The sequence below is a fragment of the Gymnoscopelus microlampas genome (genome assembly GCF_963454915.1).
Source record: "Gymnoscopelus microlampas genome assembly, chromosome: 19".
Taxonomy (NCBI): Eukaryota; Metazoa; Chordata; class Actinopteri; order Myctophiformes; family Myctophidae; genus Gymnoscopelus; species Gymnoscopelus microlampas.
In genome coordinates, this window is record NC_139956.1 from 46,428,117 (window position 1) to 46,449,636 (window position 21,520).

Below are 21,520 nucleotides of genomic sequence, written 5' to 3' on the forward strand. Positions count from 1 at the left end.
CCTTACAGCAAATAGGACAATTGGATGTTATAAATGTTCATATATTGTTTTTTTTTCTGGTTTAGCTGGTCCAAGTCGGCAGGCTGTTCAGAAACCTGTTCCTCCCATCGATGTTCCTGACACTATATCTGAGGTTGCCTATGCTCCAGACGCTATTGGTGTGTATTTCATTAGTGCGTCATGAGTTTGAATGTTAATTATATGTTTGTATTACACATTTACCAGAATAAATGTGCAACTAACCTTTTCACAGCCATTATTATACTTTTTATATTGTAAATGTAAAACATAACATAATGTTGTTTTTCAATATCCAATACTATCTTAACAGAGCGTTTCATACAAGAGCTCCAGCACTCCCTAAGCGTTGCATCGGCTGACATCGAGGAAGCACCAACCCCAGCTCCTCTCCAAGCTTCCTCCGACTGGAGTACGCGGAACCGCTCTCTTTTAGAGAGATGGCGGGCAGAGAGACCCCAGCTGATTAACCGCGTTGCAGCGAGGGCACATGTAGGCACACACATGTGCCAACAGTGTGCCATCAGTCCAGCTGCTGTCTGCTGTCATGGCTGTGAACCACGGCCATTCCTGTGTGCCGAATGTGACATCAAAACGCACACAGACACTAGAAATGTGATGCACAACAGGGATGCCATGACTGGCGGGTTCTTCGAGCCTTTGCCTCCAACCACCTGCATTGTAGATGAGGCTCATAGCCGTTGTGGTAAGTTCTTGTTTGTGAGTACACCATAACATATCCTCTCTGACTCATTAATCTCATTACTTTGACCACTAAACAATGCATTTTTTTTGTCCTGTCTTACGACCATGTAATCTTTTTAACCTTTCTCACTCTTCATTCAGTCTCTTCAAGTGGTTCCAGCAATCGTAATGTTCTATTTCCCATTGGACACAAATGATCTAAATTCAAATCTATGATCTTTTTCAGAGCGCTTTGTACCTGTGCAGGTACCTGAAAATATCTGTGGATGTGCATCGGCATTGAGGGTCAACCCAGGGAAGGCTGTTGCTGTGATCACAATGGATGGTAAGTATTTTTTTTTTTTTTTTTTAAAGCATCTTAAAAATATATTTTCACTTGGTAATTCCCACAAGGTTTGTCATAGGTGTATTTATGAAATCAAACGTATGCCTATTGACTCATTTATGCAACGCTAGGTTTTACATTACAGTGTGGATGTGTCTTTGATTTTTCTAGGGCGATATGATCTCAGCATGCCTGACCTGAGTTGCGAGTCATGCCAAGCCACTTGGACTGCTGGAGTGGACGATCTCATTTGCAGTAACTACTGGCCTGCTACACTTCAGTTCGCAACAGTTTATGCCACAGATATATTTTTCTCATTTGAGAAAATGAAGATGGCTGCACCAGGACTGTCCTGCCAGGCATTTTTAAAAATGCTTGATCAGCGAACTGTTCACTTTGGCCGTGTGAGTATTTAATTTAGTTAGCCTACAGTATATATTTTTTTATTTTTGTCTTGTGCATTTAATTTGTTGCCTGCCCATTAACTGTTGATATCCTTATTTTGAAATAGACAGGGAAGATCTCAACAGATGCCTTCCTGAAGAGCTACTTTCAGTGGGAAGTTGTGCAGTTTGAGGTCGAAAAACTCTGCAAGGAGGAGCCCTTTGTGTGCCCTGCATGCACACCCGAAATGGTTGCGATTTCGGTCGATGGAAATCGCAAACATTATCGTTTTAAGAGTGCATCCAGGTACTTCAAAATTAGTATAATGTAACAGCATTTATATTACCAAGAAACCTTTGGCTGAAATCTATTGTAAAATGTTGTTGAGTACGTTTTCTTTCTTTTTTTCTTTCATTCTTGCTTCCTTTTTCTTTTTGTCTTTCCTTTTAGATCTGAGGAACAGGCCAACTTTGATGGAATCTTCATTGCCAGGGATGAAGATGTGACCAGATTTGTGAATTACATACACAAGACCACCAATCATGTAAGATTACATACTATAATTATATTTCAAAATGCGCTGTCCTCTCACCTTGAGCTTACTTGTTCATGCTATCGTTGGTCTGATTGAGGATGATGAGATAAGATATTGAGGAAGAGTGGATGAGTTTGCTGGTTGGTGTAAGAGTAACTTCCTTCAGTTGAATGTTAAGAACACTAAGGAGGTTGCTTTTGGGACTAGTGCTTGTGCACACCAGAAAACAGTCATTGATGGGGATGAGGTAGAAACTGGAAGAATACAAGTACTTGGGTACAACGATTGATTCCAAGATGACATGGAATTCCAACACTGATGGCGTCTATAAGAAAGGTCAGCAGAGGCTGCATTTTATCCGCAGACTGAGAAAGTACAACGTGGATAAAAGTCTAATCGTACTTTTACATCGATCCTTTGTGGAAAGTAGTATTTTGTTCTGTTTTCTACAGATATGTATTTTTATGTATTCTGTAACTTGCGGACCCCCTTGAAAACGAGATGGTTCATCTCAAGGGGTTATTCCCAATGGAGAACTTTATTATTTTATATTTACACAACTACAATAAGCTCATACGAAAAGTTTTTTATCATCCATTTTCCATATTTTAGGTCCCTGGGAGAGCCGTTTGTGGTGGTCAGTGGTCAGCGGCCAGAGAGACGTCCAAACGTTCTGCAAGCAACCTTGATGAAGAGGGACTGGAGATTGCAGTGTGCCGCCATGGAGTGCTACATGGCGCTCTCAATATGTTTAGGGGAGAAATATTTGCCTACCCATTATACCTGCAGAACCAGCTGGCCAGCAGGCAAATCAAGTTCTTCTGCATGGACGTAACATGCAAATATTGGCCATACCTTCAGAAAGTTGCAAATAAATGTCCAGAATTAAACCATCTGCTTCACATGAAACCCTTCCTCTCTGTGTTTCATGCTAAGGCCCATGACTTCAAATGTGAGGTAAGGAAACATTATCATGTGATAGTCTTACTTTATCAGAACACCGGCACATGGATGTCAACCTAATCTGTGCATTGTATTTGTTGTTGTATACATTTCCCCAGGTGAAATGGAGAGGAAATCATCAAGATGGAGCTGGATTAACTTTGGGAGAGGAGGTAAGTGATATAATTATGTAGCATTGACTGTTATGGACACGTTTTTGGTACTTAACAGTACTTTTTCCTTTTCATACGTCTCTGTAACTTGTAACCTTAACTGCTGTGCTGCCTCTGGGCAACTGATTTCCCACCTTGGGATAATAAGGGTGTCTGTCTGTCTGTCTGTCTGTCTGTCTGTCTGTCTGTCTAGGTTGAGCAATGCAATGCCTTCCTCTCCAGAATTGCAGTGACCACCAAGCACATGTCAAAAGCAGGTGAGATAACCACTTCAAAAACGTATACAAGTATAATAATACTTACTTAGGCCTATGTGTTAACATATATTATGATAATGTTAACATCAATTTCAATTTGCAGCACTCACAAACATGTTGACTGGCATGCCCATGTGCTGTAATCGGCTAAATATTGGCGTTTTCAATCATTTTTGAAACTTTGCATCAATTTATATTTGCAGGACGCACAGACATGTTGAGTCTCATGGCCATGCGCTGGAATAAACAAAAGATTGACAATTTAGCCACATCTCTGTCTCGCCGATATCAGAAGGTAATGATATCAGTGATGTTCTTTAAGATTTTTAATATTCCATGTAGCAGTATTTTACGTGTTTGAGACAAACATTTGTTTTCTTGTCTCTGATTCTTTGTCATTGTAGGCCGTTAAAGGTCTTCAAAGCCAACAGCAGAACCTAATTCAACTAAAGGTTGAATTAGCGGTGTCAGAGAGCCAGTTGGAGGATTGGGTGAAGGATGTGAAGGAGTGGGCAGAAGGTGAGGAATTGATTATTGTTAATGCACATATTATTTGCTCACAGCTTGAAAAGTAATAAGTCAAATCTTAAAATCGATTCTGACACTAACGGGTAACCAGTGAAGACAGCTAAGATGGGGGTGATATGGTCACGTTACCTGGAGTTCAGTGACATTGGGTTCTTAATCCTTGTGTCTTATACTGTGGTTTTGTACCCACCAATTTCCTCTCTGCAGCACCAACAACTACTGCTGATGAGCCTGATGCCTTGGCCAATAGGATAGAGATGCTGGTCCTTGGGCTCAAAAGGAGGTCTCAGCGTCTGCATAAAGACACTGACGGAACAAAAGCTCGTGCCAGGATCCTTCGAAAGATGAGGAAGGAGAAGGAGATCCTAGCTTCTGTTGTGGAACAGTACAACAGGTTGGTTCCTAGCGCAGAACACCTGAGCATGGATACCATCCTATCTGTTGATACAGCATGGCCATGGCAGCTACAACACAGTGGTATGTACACTAGTCTGTTGACTGCTTCCAACACATTTGACCCATAATTACACATAATATACACACTTGCTCGTTGAGTTTGGGAGAGGCAACTTTGAGTGGTGTGTTTACAAGTGTCTAAGTGGCTAACACTGCTCATTTTCCCTGTGAATCTTTGTCATAAATGCATTCCAGACACTGTTGATCTAAGAACAAAGAGACGGGTGTTTGACGTCATCATGGCAGGAAGGCGACTCACAGAGGAGAAGAAAATCCTGGTGACTGAGATGGAACATCACTGGAAAAGTCTTTCAGCTCATGACCATGTCCTGAAGGAGCTGTCCTGCAGTGTTTCTTCGGGGCCAATGAGTATGTATTTGCAATAAATTATTTTTGTAACAACTGCTATGCATTCCATGTCTATAAATCATTATAAACATACTTCTAATACATTCTAATCTGCGTATAACACTGTATAATTATAATAATAAACACCCACAAAATAATCTTAATGCGTTTTAACAGTTATCATAACACAAATAGCATTTCATGATGACTTGAGTTTCGGATGTCGAAACATCTCGGCAGCACCCTCCGAACCTCTGAATGACGTTGTTTGGACAGAGCCAAACCCATTTTAACTCTGCTCTAAAAGTGGAGTACGCATCGGCCCTTATAAGGTGACTTAAGGACAGATATGGATAGACAGTTATGACAGTATAATGGATTTTAACAAATATTAGAATGCATTATAAGCGTGATTATAAAGCATTACTATTATGAGAATTAAGATGGGATTGTTAGGAAGTGTCATTATACAATGGTTTATGATTGCAGTTCTGATTGCTTATAACTGTAACTATAGTTTTATAAGCTTACACCAATTCATTTGTACATGGCCTTATACGTCATTATACAAATCTCTATTATGTGCGCAATAACCATATAATGTTATGGTTATTGTTATAAGGCATTATTCATGTGTGCTATACTTAAAACTGTGTAAGTATGTTTATAACACATTATAGGCATGGGATGCATAGCAAGTGTTACAATATTTCATGAATATAATACATACCACTGATGACTGTTACTAACCCAGGTTTTGTCTTGTGTTCTACCCCAAGGCTCACCGTGGAACCTAAGTTTCGAGGGTGTTAAAGGACTCCAGTGCATAATCCTCCGTAAGCAGTGGGAAAACCGAAAAGTAATGATGCTGACACGGGATAGTTACATGAAAGTTCTAAATGATGCAGAGAACGTCACCTTTTTGGACGACACAGATGATGATGACAGTGACTCAGACATGTCTGAGGACGAATTGGAATAGGCAACCATTTCAGACCATTTCATTTGGCTCTCCTCTGGTCATGTCTACCTTGCTCCCTCTCAACCACTCCTACCTACAGGCCTTTTTTACAGCCACACTGGACCACTTTTCTTTGATGGACTACTCCCAATGTTGGACTACCATGATTTGTGTTGATTGTTCCCCTTTGCGGACTACTAAACTGCCCCTGGCAGGTAAATAAAACTTCAGGTGGAGTTTGCTTTCAGGTTGCCCGACTGGGGACAGCAGGGCTGTGTTGTGTCAGATGGAGCATGGGGAAGGAGAGAGGAGGTCATTGACTCTGGCCCTCAGCAAGGAACACAATCCAACCATTTATGAAGAACACATGAGGATGCAGAGAGCACGTCCCCTCCACTGTTTGAGAGCGGACGCCAACGGAATCATCTTTATAAACACAACATGAGATGTCTGCCTAAACACCTGAACGTGGCCAGAGCACTCTTTCTTCTGGTCTGTGGAATGTAAAAAAAAAGTGCACTGTTTGCCTATAATGTGCTGTTCTCACTGTTGCTACACTTAAAAATATAAAATGGCAAGTGTGAACCCATAGTCATATTCACAGCTATGTATGTAGAAACCTGAAAGTAAAACCAAAAAAAAAAAACTGTTGAATTGAACGGTAATCAAAATGTAACATATCATTCCATAATGGATGACATTTGGGAAAGTAGAACATGACCTGTCCTTGCCCGACAGGCGAGTGCCTCTGAGACCTTAGTGTCAACCCCTGAAATAAGATATATATATTTCAAGAGCATGATATCACAGTAAACATCCATCTAAACCAGTGATATTCAACTGGAGGCCTGTGGGCCAAATGTGTAGTTCTCTTGTGGCCCTGTAACACATTCCAACTGGAACACATTCCATATACACAAAATATATTTTGGATGGTGGTTGTACAGGATGACAATGTTTTTTTGCTTTCCCTAACCGTTAACCAAAACTTGTTTCATCAGCTTGTTGCATGTTGACCACTGACCACTCCAGTGTTTTGTGCTATAGTAGAAAAGTATGTCCATTGCACAGTATGTGCTGCAGGTAGGCTACTATATTACCATAATGGACATGGATACTTACTGACTGCTTCCTACATTTATGCATTTGATGTTTGAGAGGATAATGTCTGTGACAGACCTTTTTAGTGCACAGGCTTTAAAAGTATGCATTTCAATGGGTTCTGTGTGCATGTTCCTTTGTGTCTTTGTGAGAACAGTAGCAGGTGAAATGGTTCTGAAGTGTTTGTATGAATGGGTGAAGTGGTCCCTTTTCCTGTTAAGACTTTTAACAGTACAGGCAGTACACTAAGTTTATGCTAATGTAATGACACAAAACAAATAAGGCCCAGGGGCTTCTTTTCCATTGTGCGACTGTGATTTGTGTTTTGCAGGGTACATGTTTGTATACTATTGTATACTGTTTATTATTGATGGTAGTTCTGGACCATTATGAAGGTGTGATTCACACGGAAATGCTGTCTGATTTATACACTTCTCTGCACCTTAATAAACGTCAGTTAAACCTTCCTTGTTGTTCCATTGCCTCCTTAGGATTAATACAAGCATCTATATAACCTGTAATGTGCCAATAACACTGATTCTGATGAAAAATAGTTAAAGCTACTTGTAGAACACCAGGAAAGACCACGTGTATTGTTTGTATTCTATGCAAGTAATACATTTTTCAGTAAATGTCTGTTATACAAATGTTCTTATGAAGCATGTTCTTAGAATATTTTTGTTCATACTAAACCACATTATGCTTTCATTCCCACTAGCTGGAGGACAAATGTTGTGGACATCATTCAAGGTAGAGAGTTGGGACATTTCTGGGGCTCAAACATATTTTCTTAATCATTGTATACCAGCCAGCCTATTACCACGTGATAACAAAATATTACATTACAAGGTGATTCCTGGCTTAAGCTGCCTGTGGGAATGTAACAACAATAAATTCCAAGAATCTGTATTAGTATAGTAGCACTCATAAGCAGATTATAATGCTTTACAACTATGCTTATAAGACATTATAGACATGGGATGCATAGCAAGTGTTATCAAGGTGTGTGTCTACATAAAATACATGAGTATCAGAGAGTGTGGGAACACATAATGGCCACCTCGGGCAAGTGGGGTTGAATATAATGACTTCTGTCATTTCACTAAAGGATGTTTTTGACCAAATTTTGAGATCTGCTACATAAGTCACATCGGTGGAACCAGGCTTTCAGGGACATAGAATCGTGTGTAGACTGCTACCCTGCAGAAGAGGAAGGACCTTTTGATAAAAGGTCAAATTATTGTCATTTTAAAAGACATAACATTACAATGTACTGTAATCGAGGTCCATCCTGCTACCCTGGGGAATAAGGCTCTAATGGCCATATTCAGCAAAGGGAAGTGTTAGGGTTAGGGTCATTTAACCCTAAATCTAACTATATATAAGGTACATAGTTTGTGGAGAAATGGGTTCTAAACTTTTCCAAATTGTAATGAATGAGGTACACATCAATATCAATATAACACATTTTGTTACTAAATAATTCCTGAAACATACAGTATGTTTGACTGATGTTATCTAGGATGACTCTGAAATGGTCTGAGAATGTATGACTGTTAAGACTCATAGCTTGGAAGGAAATGGAAACTGTCATAGGACAACAGCAAAGCCATCATTTGAAAGGCCTTGTCCTACATAGAAACATATTTCAGTGTAAATATTATGGGTTGTTCCTGCTCATCACAGGTGCCCTTTGAACCTTGACACTGAGACATGTTTGAAGGCTCATAAGTCAGCAACAGAATGTGTGGTTTTAGGGTTTATAGTTTGCTTACATGTAAGTTAATCTGACAAGACAATTCAGCTTTAAGTGCAACTGCAATCAGATGTATTAAATAATAAACACCAGCAGTTGTCGGTTTATAAAAGTAGCTTATTGCGTTGGTTCTCAAAGGGTCCTTGGGGGAATTCCGGGGGGTCCCCAGCTAAATGATAGTTAGGAACCAAATGAACCCTTTTGGTTCTGTAACTGTGAGAGTGTACAAATGGAACCAAATGGACCCATAAGGGTCAATTTGGCTCAGAGTTAAATTAACATTGATTTTACAATATCAATGGGGTCCCAGATATAGAAATGCCATAAAATGGGGGTCCGTAGCCTAATGCATGTCAAACTGGGGGTCCTTGAAAAAAAAAGTCTGAGAATCACTGCTAGAGCCATAAAAATCTTCTCTACTGGGGGTCCCTGGTATATCTTTTCAAATGGGGGTCCGTGGGCTAATAAGTGTCAATTTGGGGGTCCTTGACATGAAAAAGTTTTAGAACCACTGTCCTATTGAACATAGGCCTACACCAAGACGCATTCCTCGTACAATGGTGCCGTGTGCCTAAAATACACCATCTACAAGATCACAACGGGGTGTAGATGATACTCATTTTGATCTTGTGGATAGGATATTTTCGGCAAGTGACACCGTGCATAGCATAAACGTTCACATTTCAAATACAAAGTGCTTACCCTTTGGCCACAGATTTTATTATTATGTACGGGTTCTCAAAAGAACCAGTATTTTCCATATTTTCTAATAAAAAGTATTTTAATCCGATTGATAGTCATCTTACTCATAGAGTTAATTATGTAACAGCGTGCAGTACACCTCCCAATCGATAGGCTGACGTTATTGAAAGCATTGAGAAAAGTCTCAGAATATGGCCACTGATTGGATTAAAATGCTTTTTACTGAACACTACAGACAATACAGAAACTTATGAAAATCCGTATATAATATTAACATCCGTGGCCATAGGTTAAGCACTTTATATTTTAAATTTGAACGTTTCTGTAGATGTACAGGTTGTATGGAGAAAGTGCCAAAACCAGGTTGAAGTTCCACTTTTCAGTGCCAGTCTGACAAATGCCTCAAATTACCTCACTTCCTCCCACAATGCATCTGACCTCCATTGAGAACGCGCGTATTGCAAACAACTCGAGTCTCCCTCAACCAAGCCCCCAGAACCCAGTGCTTGCATTGAAGCGAAATGGACATGCTGGCCATTCGTAGGTACTGCAGCTTAAAACGGATGGGGCCACTGCAAATGTACGAGCAAAAACGGTTTCAACCAATGGGCTTGACTCACGAGCTTGCGCACAAGCATGCGCACAGGGACGCGCACCTCTGTGACGTAAAACGCGTCACTTCTGTGACGCAGAACGGATCACAGTGGCCCCAAATAGGCTACGCCCATCACACTTTACAACCCGGAAGAAGGGGTGAATTCGCTTCATGCGCTGTGTGAGCAACTCAATGCAAGTGGACGGGAGGCGATATCCGGTGCCCTCTCTCTCAACCCAAACAGGTAAACAGCCATTTATTTTCTCATTCATCTGAAAATAAATCTTTAATCTGCACCACAAAATGACAGAACCTGTTTTTTTTGTTAACATATATGGGTGTGTACTTTCGAAAGTTGGTGGGTGTGTAAGTTGAAGACAGTTTAAGACAATCTCTTTGGAGATTTAGGTTAGCTTAGACAAGCTAATCTAGCAACAACAATGCCTTGTGATTGAGCTAAATATATCTGCTATTTTTGGCCTTCATTTGTATATATGTGCACCCCTGTGTATATTTCATATTTATCACATCTGCCCTTTGTGGACAGAAATGTAGAATGTGTTTACAATTTGCACTCAAAGAGTGTACAAATGGAATCAAAGTGATGTTTCTCAGAGTTGGGTCAGAGACCTTGGCTTAGAGGGTTATCCAGGGGGTAACCAGCAGAATGAGGAATTAAACATATTTTTAATTTATTATATAGTTTTGTGTTATTATTGGGCTGGGTTATGACTATTACAGGGTTTTTCTTTGAAGGTAAAGAAATCCATAATGTATGAGCAAACTTTGCACCCCAGTTTTTACAGTCGATCCAGTAGTCTAGGACCTGGCTAAGATATGTATGCACTTAATTTAGGAGAGATTATCTCAACTGTTCTTGGCTAATATGACCCCAAGGAACAACTTAGGAACTATGAGAAATTCTCTATCCGGGGCGAAATACTCTGAAATGACCACGCCCCTTTTAAAATGACCGCTACTTCAAACATGGCTCTATCTTCTAAACCGTCGGAGCTACAGATTTTCTGAGGTGCTCAAAATGTTCACAATACTCATGTTTAGTGAAAAATAGAAAAGTGTAAAATGTCAAATTTTATATTTTATTACAGAACAGCTAAAACAAACGGCTAAAACGGTCAACTTATTACAGTCCAGGCCCTAAGAATATTTTTGCGTGAATCAATCTAAAAGCACCAAATGTGTCCCAGATATAACCCAGGATATGCTCTGATGATGTAGCAAGGGTGCCCGACCGGTGGCCCAATCCAACATGGCCACCACCTGAAAAAGGTTTTGGCTATGTTTGAACCAGATGAGCTACAAATGCAAACTTGGTGTCTAAATCATGTTTTTTGACCATTAGCAACATGTTGGAATGCTTATCTTAACTAGACCATACCCGGTGAAGGGCGCAGACGAAAGTCGTTGCAAACGTGGGGTTAATGCACGTCCTGTCGCGCGGTTTCTCCCCCGCGCGCGTCCCGTCGTGGCACCCCCCCCCCCCCCCCCCCCCGGTCGCTCCCGTCGCGGCAAGAGCCATATGAAATCCGTTTTATTTTTTTCCCAAATTCTGTTTTTTCCATTTTAATATTTCTGAATTCTGTATTTTGCTTTTTATGCTCATTTTTACCATAAAAAAAGTGTCTGGTAAGTGGAAATGAATAAATGTTCAAGATATAACAGTCCATACATGTCTCTGAAAGAAATCTACACAATTCCAAATCTTTAATATTTGCAAATTATATGCAAACATAGAACAGTATATAAGTACATTAAATAGCACCAATATAGGCTTGCTATTTTAATATAGCAAAATATAAATATAAAAACGGATATATAAATACTATGTTGTTATAGTTCTATATATATATATATATATATATATATATATATATATATATATATATATATATATATATATAAAAAATTGCTATATAAAATAGCAAAATAGGCTTGCTATTTTCTGTTGCCCTGCAGCAGGCTTGAGTATATTTTTTGATGGCATTTTACACCACTAACAACATTAATCAGAGAATCACACGTCTTTGTCACAACTCGTGTTTTGTCTTTTTGTAGTTTTATTTTTAACCAACACAGTACAAAGTACTGGACACACAGATGACACACAGGTCATAGATGACACAGGTCATAAACCTGGAAATACAGGAAAATAAACATTGTATTACCATATATTCATAGCATATATGATTCACAATTAAACAGCAGGTAATGTAGCACAGTCTATCACAGTAGAACCGAAATAGCAGAAAATGACTACAATACCCATGAGGCATTCTGAACCATGAGCCAACAACGCGTCGCCCCAGCTACCATTAAGTTACAGTGTCCAAGTTACAATACACCAAAATAATACTTTTCAATGGACTACTTGGGTAGCACTGATAATATTAACCACAGTAAGGTTCATAAAGTGTGTTGATGAAACGTTTACATTGTTGATTAAGTCACGATGACGACGTTAGCATTAGCGTTAGCCGCATGCTAGCGCCAAACGTCCGTTAGCTTAGCATCACGCTAACGGCTCATAGTAACTTGGTTTGGCTAATAAACATTAATCCCAACTAACGCCAACACAGTAATGGATGTAAACATACACAGACATGCTTTGGACATTATTATCAGGTTGCATGTTGGTGGTATGGGGTTCGTTTGGTTTGGCCTCGTTTTCATAGACCTCGTTGCTTGTTTCTCTCGCGAAACCTGTGGCCATGTTTCCCATTGAACCCGGAAAAAAACCCTACGTCCGCTGCCACTACTGCTCCCGGTTTGGCTACAATGGGAAACATGGCCACAGGCTGACTAAATAAGCGATTTAAACGGGTAGTTTCGCTGGCGACCTAAAATATTATGCAGCCGACCAAACCTTAAACATCCGTGCGGTTTAGAATCTACCATTAGTTTTGGGATACGATGTATACAAAAGGGTAAACAGCGGAGCCTTGGCGGACGTTCGCCCGATCCTGGAAGAGAACGACATAGAACCGTTCTTTATGGAGCTAATGTGCATCGTGTGTGGGGAAACAAATCTGGAGTGTTTACTTTCCACAGCAGAGAGTGGGCGGGGTCTATGGTGTAGCGTCGGCGTCGGTGTTGCCATGTCCGCCGATTGTAAGCGCTTTAGGGCCAATGTTGGTGTTATAGGGTTTGTTTGGTTTGGCCTCGTTTTCATAAACCTCGCTGCTTGTTTCTCTCGCGAAACCTGGCACACAACGACGCATGCGCAGTTTGATCAAGAGTCCCAAGACCCCATCCACCCACCCACCCACCGTCAGCTTACTAGAATTATTGTAAGATGATTTAATCTATCTAGAGGACTCTAATGTGCATATCACATATATGGCCACTATGTTATGAAACAACCAATTTATCTTACAGATGTAATTCTATTGAAACAATAGAATGATTTAGAGTAGAACTCATTCCTAATTATACAGCTACAGCTAGTGCAGTACGTGCAACAATGCACAGCATAAATGTAATCCTATCATAGGATGTATAGAATTTGAACAATCTGTATTATTGTACATAATTGTCTTGGTGTTACAACAACAACAGAACTGATAAATACATTCAGCACGTCAAAAGGCCATTACTGTACATCCCAGATTTCAGTACGTTGGGCTTGTATTGGGACTCCATGACTAAGACTTGGGAACCTTACTGGACCCATCTTGCAGATGCTAGTAAAGCTTGCACCATCCTCCTCCACTGTGGCTTCAAAAGTCATGTAGTGGACATAAAGCAAATTATGCGAAGCTGGAGTTCGTTGCACCTCGATATAGAAGCTGTATGATTAGAACAAAACAAATCTGTGATTCTAATTTGAACATAATATTGTTAAAATTCTATACACCTTTGACTAGTATGATATTATTCAATTTATACTGAGCATTGCTCTGCATATACTGTACTGGGTGTTGCTGTATAATTTGGGTTCAACTCATATTCTATTGTTTCAACATCTGTACACAGGTTGTTTCTTTTCTTCAGTTTGATCTTAACTCATTCCAACAACTCTACACTCAAATCTGGATGAAACTTTAATAATAATAATAATAATAATAATAATAAGTGTAATAATAATAATAATAATATGAGCATTCTAATGTGTTTTTAATGCTCAAAAAGTATAATATAGACACCAAGTTTGAAAAAAATTAAAAAAGTAAAACTAATTGTCAGATAGTCGTCATCTTTGAAATATGCAAAATAGAGGTCAGGCTACACCCAGTGATAAAGATAAGTGTTCCAACATGTTTCTAATTGACAAAAAACATGATTTAGACACCAAGTTTGCATTCACAGCTCATCCGTTTCAAAAGTTATAAACAAAACCTTTTTCAGGTGGCGGCCATATTGGATTTGGCCAATATGATGACCTGTAGGGTTGCTGGCTCGGGCACGGGTTTCCCAAACATGAGTATTCTGAACATTTTGAGCACCTCAGAAAATCTGTAGCTCCAACGGTTTAGAAGATAGTGCCATGTTGGAAGTGTGGTCATTTTTAAAAGGGCGCGGTCATGTTCGGGTATTTCGCCCCGGATAGAGAATTTCATAGTTCCCAAGTTGTTCCCTGGGGTCCAAAAACAGTTGAGATATTCTCTCCTAAATTAAATGCATACATATCTTAGCCAGGTCCTCTACTACAGGGGTATGCCTCCTTTTTCTGGCCCACATCTCCTCTGTCCATATAGCAAATGGTGAGCTTCCCTCCCCTGTGCTACAGTCAGGAATCGTAGTGGAGGATGAGGATAGAGGAATGCTCATTTTAGGTGTACAGCTACCATCTCTCTGCTCTGTGCTGCTGCTTTCCTCAGACAGCTGAAGAACTGATGCTATTTGTCTTTTTCTTGTTGTGTTATCATCATGTCTGTCCTCCAGTGGTTTCTACTCTACTGCCATGACAAAACCAAAGAAGAGAACATGTCCCCAATGTGGTGTGGTGGCTGAGCCCAGAAAGACCACATGTGGGGCCTGTTTAGGTCAGCTCACCACCACACCCAAAGTTGCTGCTAGGGCAGCAAAGTTTGACGCCCAGTGGGCCACACGGCAGCATAATTTGAAAAATGCATCCAGGGCCGTGAACTCAGCAAGAATTGCAGTAAGTAAAACTATATATGAAATATATAGATCGATCAATGTGGTATGGCATGGAGGCAATCAGCCTGTGGCACTGAGGTGTTGGAATGGAATGGAATGGAAGCCCAGGTTTGCATTGATAGCGGTCTTCAGCTTATCTGTGTGGTTGGGTCTGGTGTCTCATCTTCCTCTTGACAATACAACATAGATTCACTATGGGGTTCAGGTCAGTTGGCCGGTCAGTCAAGCACAGTAAAACCATGGTCAGTACAGTTTAATCATACAGTTAATCCCTATTATATTTCGGCTATTCAAAAAATGCTGATCTACAAACTCACATCTTGTAGATGTGCGATGAGATTTTTTTTTGTTTCATATATTTTCTTTTTGGCGATTTAGAAGGTGTTTTTAGAATCATCCTCAGGTCTAAATGGGTTAACATAATATGACAATCAAAAAAGTGAAGGGTTGCTGGAGGTTAATCTACCACTGGTGTAAACATGGTCTCCATAACTTATACATTATTCTGCCATTTTAAATGTTTTGTGTGGAAGAAGCCATTTCTCTCTATAAACTGTGATAAAGAGAGGAAGTTGTGTTGTCTGTCAGATAATACATAATTGACATATGGCCTTACATGGGAATGAGCATTGAGGTACAACAATGTTGCTTCTAAGATAATGAAATAAATTAGACAGGTTGCGCTTCCTTTTCAATAATTCAGTGGTTTTAACTTATGTATGCCAACTGCTTTTCTTCTTTTGTTCATTTCAGATTGCAAAACTTGGTGCCTTAGGCTTCAAGCCAATACTCTTCTTTGGTAAACGGCAAGGCGGGCAAGCCAAGTTGATTTGTGACCACATCCAGGCCATACAAATCGATGATGTGTACATGACTGTCTTTAAAACCATGAAGACGGCATATGAGTACCTCTTGAAAGTCACGTGTAAGAAAACATGTATATGTATGTATGTATATATATATATATATATATATATATATATATATATATATATATATATACAATAGTTTAAATAACTTTTTTTAAAGTACATGATTTTGTCTCGGTTAATATGTACACATTTAAAATTTGTACTACATATTAACCAAATGTTGATTTGTTAATTGACTAATCACAGCGGATACAGATCAACCAGAGATGGGTGCAGCCGCAGAGAGTCCTGCCGCAGAGAGTCCAGCCGCAGAGAGTCCAGACCCTTCTCAAGAGGGTACGTTTTGTTTAGTATGGTCTTACTATTTTTCTGGCCTCTATAGTTCCCAACATTCAAATGCCATGGTTATTGTAACCCGAGCATTCTGAGGCTAATATTCAGAAAAAAATTGCAGATCTACAAGCTATAGTGGAGGTCGAGGACCACAGCCCGGCAGAGCAGCAGCAGCAGGAGGAGCAGCAGGACCGAGCAGCTGAGGAGAGTCTATCAGTGTTAGTATCCCCCCCCTCGTTTTTGTTGTCAGCTTTTTAAATAGTCTTATGTATTAAGTCCATGTTTTATTGCTGTCCTGTTGCTATTCTGTGTTAACATTCTTTTTGTTTTTATGTAGTCGAGTCGTGTGTTTAAAGGTTTTTATTTTATTATTAGTTATTAATTGCCAATACTTTTTTTTCTATTCTATTCTAGTCCCACCAAAGATCACTTCACACTGAACTTAGTGTCCTGCGAAGAGGAGGACCGGAGCCCGGCAGAAGTGCGGCAGGAAGGGAACCGAGGCGAGGAGCAGCAGGACACACCTGAAGCTTCTCCTCCTCTCGATGCCCCTACTCCTCCTCTTCATGCCCCTACTCCTCCTCTCGATGCCCCTACTCCTCCTCTTCATGCCCCTACTCCTCCTCTTCATGCCCCTACTCCTCCTCTTCAGACCACTCCTGTCCATAAGAGAGCCCATTCCCCTCCCACGGCTTCTTTTGCAAAGAAGATGAAAAAGGGTACGTTTTGTTTAGTATGGTCTTACTATTTTTCTGGCCTCTATAGTCCCCAACATTCAAAGGCCATGGTTATTGTAACCCCGGCAATATGAGGCTAATATTCAGAAAACAATTGCAGATCTACAAGCTACAGTGGAGGACCACAGCCCAGCAGAGGTGCGGCAGGAAGTGAACCCAAGCCCAAGGGAACCCAAGCCTACTCCTCCTCTTCGGCTCCCGTCTGCCCGTAGCAGAGCCAAAAAGACACAAGTGGACAGCCCAAAAAGACCCCAAAAGGAGAAGAGAAAGGGTATGTTTTGTTTAATATGGTCTTACTGTTTTTCTGGCCTCTATCCACAAGTTTCCTTGGGCGTTGTGGTCATCACTTCCTATCGATTTGATCAGGTATCGGGGATCAAATCGATAGGAAGTGATGCCCACAACGCCCTAGGAACTAAAGAAAGAAACATGTGGATAGTTGCCAAGATTCAAAGGCCATAGTTATTCTAACCCTGAGCATTCTGGGGCTAATATTCAGAAAAATCTTCTAAATCCTAATTTGTACTTGTACTTGTTCCCTCTACACTTAATCAATAGTATGTTGAAAATAGCCAAGCTATAACGTGCATTGTGAGGTGGCAGATCTGTTGTTTTTGCTGAAATCTTGCTTATTACCTGCACACAATTGGAACTTGTAGATGGGCTGGTTACACTGAATGTTCTCTGGGACACAAGGGTTAATGTGGTTAAGCTAATAGGGCTTTGTGAGTGAAACCCAGACGAGTAATATTTGTTTGCCAAGGGTTAGGGTTAGGTGACAAACTCATATTGACACAATGTAAAAAATACTGCAGATATTAACAAAGCATCATGGCTTAATAAACTGTTGTCTTTTCATCATTTAAGGTTGCAAGAAATGTAACTCCACCCAGACGAAGAAACTCTACATATATAAGGGGATAATTGGGAAAAGGACATATCAGGTAAAAATGTAGAACCATTATTTATATACACACACACACACACACACACACACACACACACACACACACACACACACACACACACACACACACACACACACACATTTTTATAAACATACTGGAAAGTTCTGTAGGGTCGATTATTTCTCTATTGTAACAAAGCTTCTTGGCAATAGCTGTTATACCGGTTTGCGGCCACAAAGACTGTGACGAATCTCTGCCAATGCCAAACCTCTTATTCTTCTGTTGCTATGGACTGTTGTCTTGAGCTTTTAACCCCCAAAGCGTACATGGGTCAGGGTTCCTACAAGGAAAGTATGGAATTTATAGGCAAAAAGTTTAATGTACAAAATAGCCGATCTACAAGCTGATTGTAGATAAGCTATTTTAGCTGTCTTCGGTAGACTGCATCTTTGTCTGCCATTGTGAACACAGCATTAGAGTGGGACCCCCTACATAAGAAGTTTTCCATTGGCAGGAATTTGTCAAAACAATTTTCCCCAGCTAAATGTAGTTGTGAACCAAATGGACCCTTGTAGGTTTGTTACTCTTGAGAGTGTAATATGAAACCAAGGGTCTATTTTGTTTCATTTTACACTCTCAAGAGTTCCTAGACAGGAACGGAACAGCTGCCGAATGTACAACTGTAACCAAACATTGGCAAACATTAGCATACTAAAGGCATTATCCTTAACATTGTCGTGACAACCGGCTACAGTGATCCTATCTGATGTGGAAAACATAAGTGAAGCTCAGCAGAGTTGAGCTTGACTCTATGCAATGGGAAAGCGTCATTTGATGTGTTAACCCATTCAATCCAGGAAGGAATTTGTGATGTTAGCTATCTATCTATCTATCTATCTATCTATCTATCTATCTATCTATCTATCTATCTAACAATCCACAGTTAAGTTAACTTCACGTCACCAGGCTTTCTGCATAGCAATACTGTGAGGAACTGCAAGGTCATTTTACTGCTCAGCACTCAGAACCGGTTCAGACTACTGTATCCAGTACAAACCAATTATACACAAAGAGAGGCAGTTTCCATATCCGCTATAGACTCCAACAAATCCCACTGTCATCGTCCATCACAATGTTTTGATGTACTGATGGCAATTTAATAGACATCATCCAGGCCTAATAGTCTCACAGTGTATACAGGAAGCAGGGAGATTGAGTAATGGGAGTGACATGCAACAAAGGTCTGACCGTCCCAGGAATCAACCTGGGGACTCACTGCCAGACGGTGGTACTCCCCATAACCACTTGGCTATCGGCCCCACAGAACCATGTTAATTTGTATATTTGTAGTTAGGCTCATCACTGAGACAAGCAAAGGTACTAAAATAATGGTATGCCTTACCCAGTGATTTCTTAGACAGCAAATATAATTGTGTGTGTGTTTTTTTTAGGGTCAAAAACAAGTGTTGGTGCGTTGGGAGCCTTGCCCTGCATGGTAAGAAATTGTTGATATTATTCCATTTACACTATTTGCCCTACCAGAGGCAGTGGTTGCTGGTTGATCCCACCATTTGTTCTTGCCTCTCCAATTCACCTTACTATTTAGGAAGTTTCACCTCATCTTTGTGGTTTTGCAGACCTGCCGACATGTACGCATTTTGTGTACCAGGCCCACATTTTCACATCAAAGTACGCTGGTACGACGTGTCCCTCTATAGTATGCAAAATTAAAAGCTGACAACATAACATCCAGCAGCTTTAATCTCTCTCCCTCACTCTCTACTCCCACTGTGTGCTGTTCAGCGTATGGGCTTGTTTGGCAGCTGCAGTCTACCAGCCTCAGTAGTTGAAGCTTCTGTGTGACTAGCATGTACAGCTTGAATGTCCATTTCAGGAAGGTTACAAACTGCTGATTGTTGTATTCTAGTAATTAATGACTGTTTGTTCACTAATGTTAATGACTTCTCTTTCTGACTTCATATATGGACATTTTGTCACCAGGACAAGATTAAAATGTTTTATGAGGAACTAATTGGAACTCTAAATTAACATCAGTTGAAATCAAACTAATAAACAGCAATTTAGGCTGGAAGTGGTTGGATGTAGGCAATAGGGCTGCATGATTCTGATGCAAACAGTTTTTTCCCCTGTACACCAAAATTAGACGATCTACAAACTCACAACACGTCTCAGCGCGAGCCATTGTGAGCTTGTAGATCTTCTCTTCTTCGAATGCTTTAAGTAAAAAAAAAAAAAAAAAAAAATTATATATATATATATATATATATATATATATATATATATAAAATATTAATTACACAAAGACTTAGCAGCCCCCTCTAGTAACTCTGCGGACTGTTGAAGACCCATGCTCTAAATTAATTCCTCTAACTCATTTATTTGTACTTTACAGTTGCTGTCCCTACGACAACACATGGGAACCTGCAGAGACTTTTCCGGACGCCCACTCTCCCTCTGGTTCAACCAGCCAGTAATCCATTTAGACCTCCGGCCAGGGCGAGACTCCTCCCAGGCTAGCACACACACTACTAAGCCTCTACTACTGCATCTTCAAGACTGAACTGCTTATTAATTACTTGAGAGAGATATTTTTGTTTGATTTAGAACTTCAGCTGGTTTCGAGGTTGTGTACATCCTCATGCTTTAAAGCATAGGAAACAAGCTGCTGCTGTGTTACGGACGGTGAACTGATCGACTCCACAGTTTGTGACACCAAACAACATCAGTCATCATGACATCCAGTCCACCCCTGAATGTATCAGAAATTGGGCTTTCCACAACAATTCCCCCACATGTGGATACAATTGAAGTGGCAACAACTGCAGTTTCAATGCACACAGACTCCACTGTTATTGCAGTGGTTATAGTTCTGGTCCTGCTCACAGTACTTGGTACTAGAAGGAATCCCAATCCTTCTTTATCAATATCTCTGTCACAACAAAGGCGATTACAGAACAACAGGGTAACTGGCTCCAGGAGAGGACCCTGATGAGGACTGCAACGTTCAGGCCACAGTTGAAAAGAAGGAATACTTTATCTGAACTTGTTAGAAGGCTGACAGCAAAGGAGTCATTGGATGTTAACTTTGGTCTAAAAAAAGAGTGGCTTCTGGCCAAGTATAAAGACTCTAAAGTCTTTTGAGAGTTGCCCACTTTTGAGTTGCCCACTGCGGGCTATGTTAAGATGTGCTGTACAATAGCCATGCATAGGCACGGTTCTGACAGGTAACGGAACAGGTATGTGTATATTTACAGTGCTAAACAAGAAGTATTGGGATTTGATCAAAATGTCTAGGGTGTTATTATAGGTTGAATATGTTTCATAATAAATTATTAGCATGTCTCTGCTACTGTAACTGTACAGTCATATTTTGCTTTGTTTATTCAGTATCTGTGATGTTTGATTTAGACAGATATAGGGCATCGCAGTTGCGGCCACTTCCTGGTGCCACTGCAAAATACTCAATGCATTTTTCCAATTGACTTTTCCAAAAATATTTATATCAATTCATTTAAGCCTAAAGCCATCCAGGATCCTGGTGAATCATGACCATAAAACCTTTTTTATCTGTGATTTGTATTTTATTTTATGATTTGATGTACTATATTTAATAAATACCCTTTGTTTTGCCGTTTTCAAATACGTTTTTTCACAGAATCAAACGTTATATGGTCATGATTCACCAGGATCCTGGATAGCTTCATTCTAGGCTTAAATTAATTGATATAAATATTTTTGTAAA

At 40.1% G+C, this 21,520-nt stretch overlaps 1 protein-coding gene across 1 annotated transcript in view; it reads left to right on the top strand.

The window, feature by feature from the left end:
• Positions 1 to 20,295, top strand: part of zanl (zonadhesin, like) — a gene marked incomplete at both ends in the record, with an annotated part of 88,170 nt that extends 67,875 nt beyond the window's left edge. Inside the window, 16 exons of the mRNA XM_084042433.1 lie at positions 66 to 158; positions 332 to 430; positions 1,220 to 1,328; positions 1,883 to 1,976; positions 2,580 to 2,798; positions 3,029 to 3,082; positions 3,744 to 3,858; positions 4,075 to 4,344; positions 4,519 to 4,692; positions 5,451 to 5,631; positions 14,689 to 14,908; positions 15,661 to 15,832; positions 16,026 to 16,115; positions 16,234 to 16,330; positions 16,527 to 16,831; positions 20,171 to 20,295. Coding sequence (XP_083898559.1) covers positions 66 to 158; positions 332 to 430; positions 1,220 to 1,328; positions 1,883 to 1,976; positions 2,580 to 2,798; positions 3,029 to 3,082; positions 3,744 to 3,858; positions 4,075 to 4,344; positions 4,519 to 4,692; positions 5,451 to 5,631; positions 14,689 to 14,908; positions 15,661 to 15,832; positions 16,026 to 16,115; positions 16,234 to 16,330; positions 16,527 to 16,831; positions 20,171 to 20,295 — 2,417 coding nt within the window. The remainder of the gene's footprint in view (positions 1 to 65; positions 159 to 331; positions 431 to 1,219; positions 1,329 to 1,882; positions 1,977 to 2,579; positions 2,799 to 3,028; positions 3,083 to 3,743; positions 3,859 to 4,074; positions 4,345 to 4,518; positions 4,693 to 5,450; positions 5,632 to 14,688; positions 14,909 to 15,660; positions 15,833 to 16,025; positions 16,116 to 16,233; positions 16,331 to 16,526; positions 16,832 to 20,170) is intronic.
• Positions 20,296 to 21,520: the final 1,225 nt, after the last annotated feature.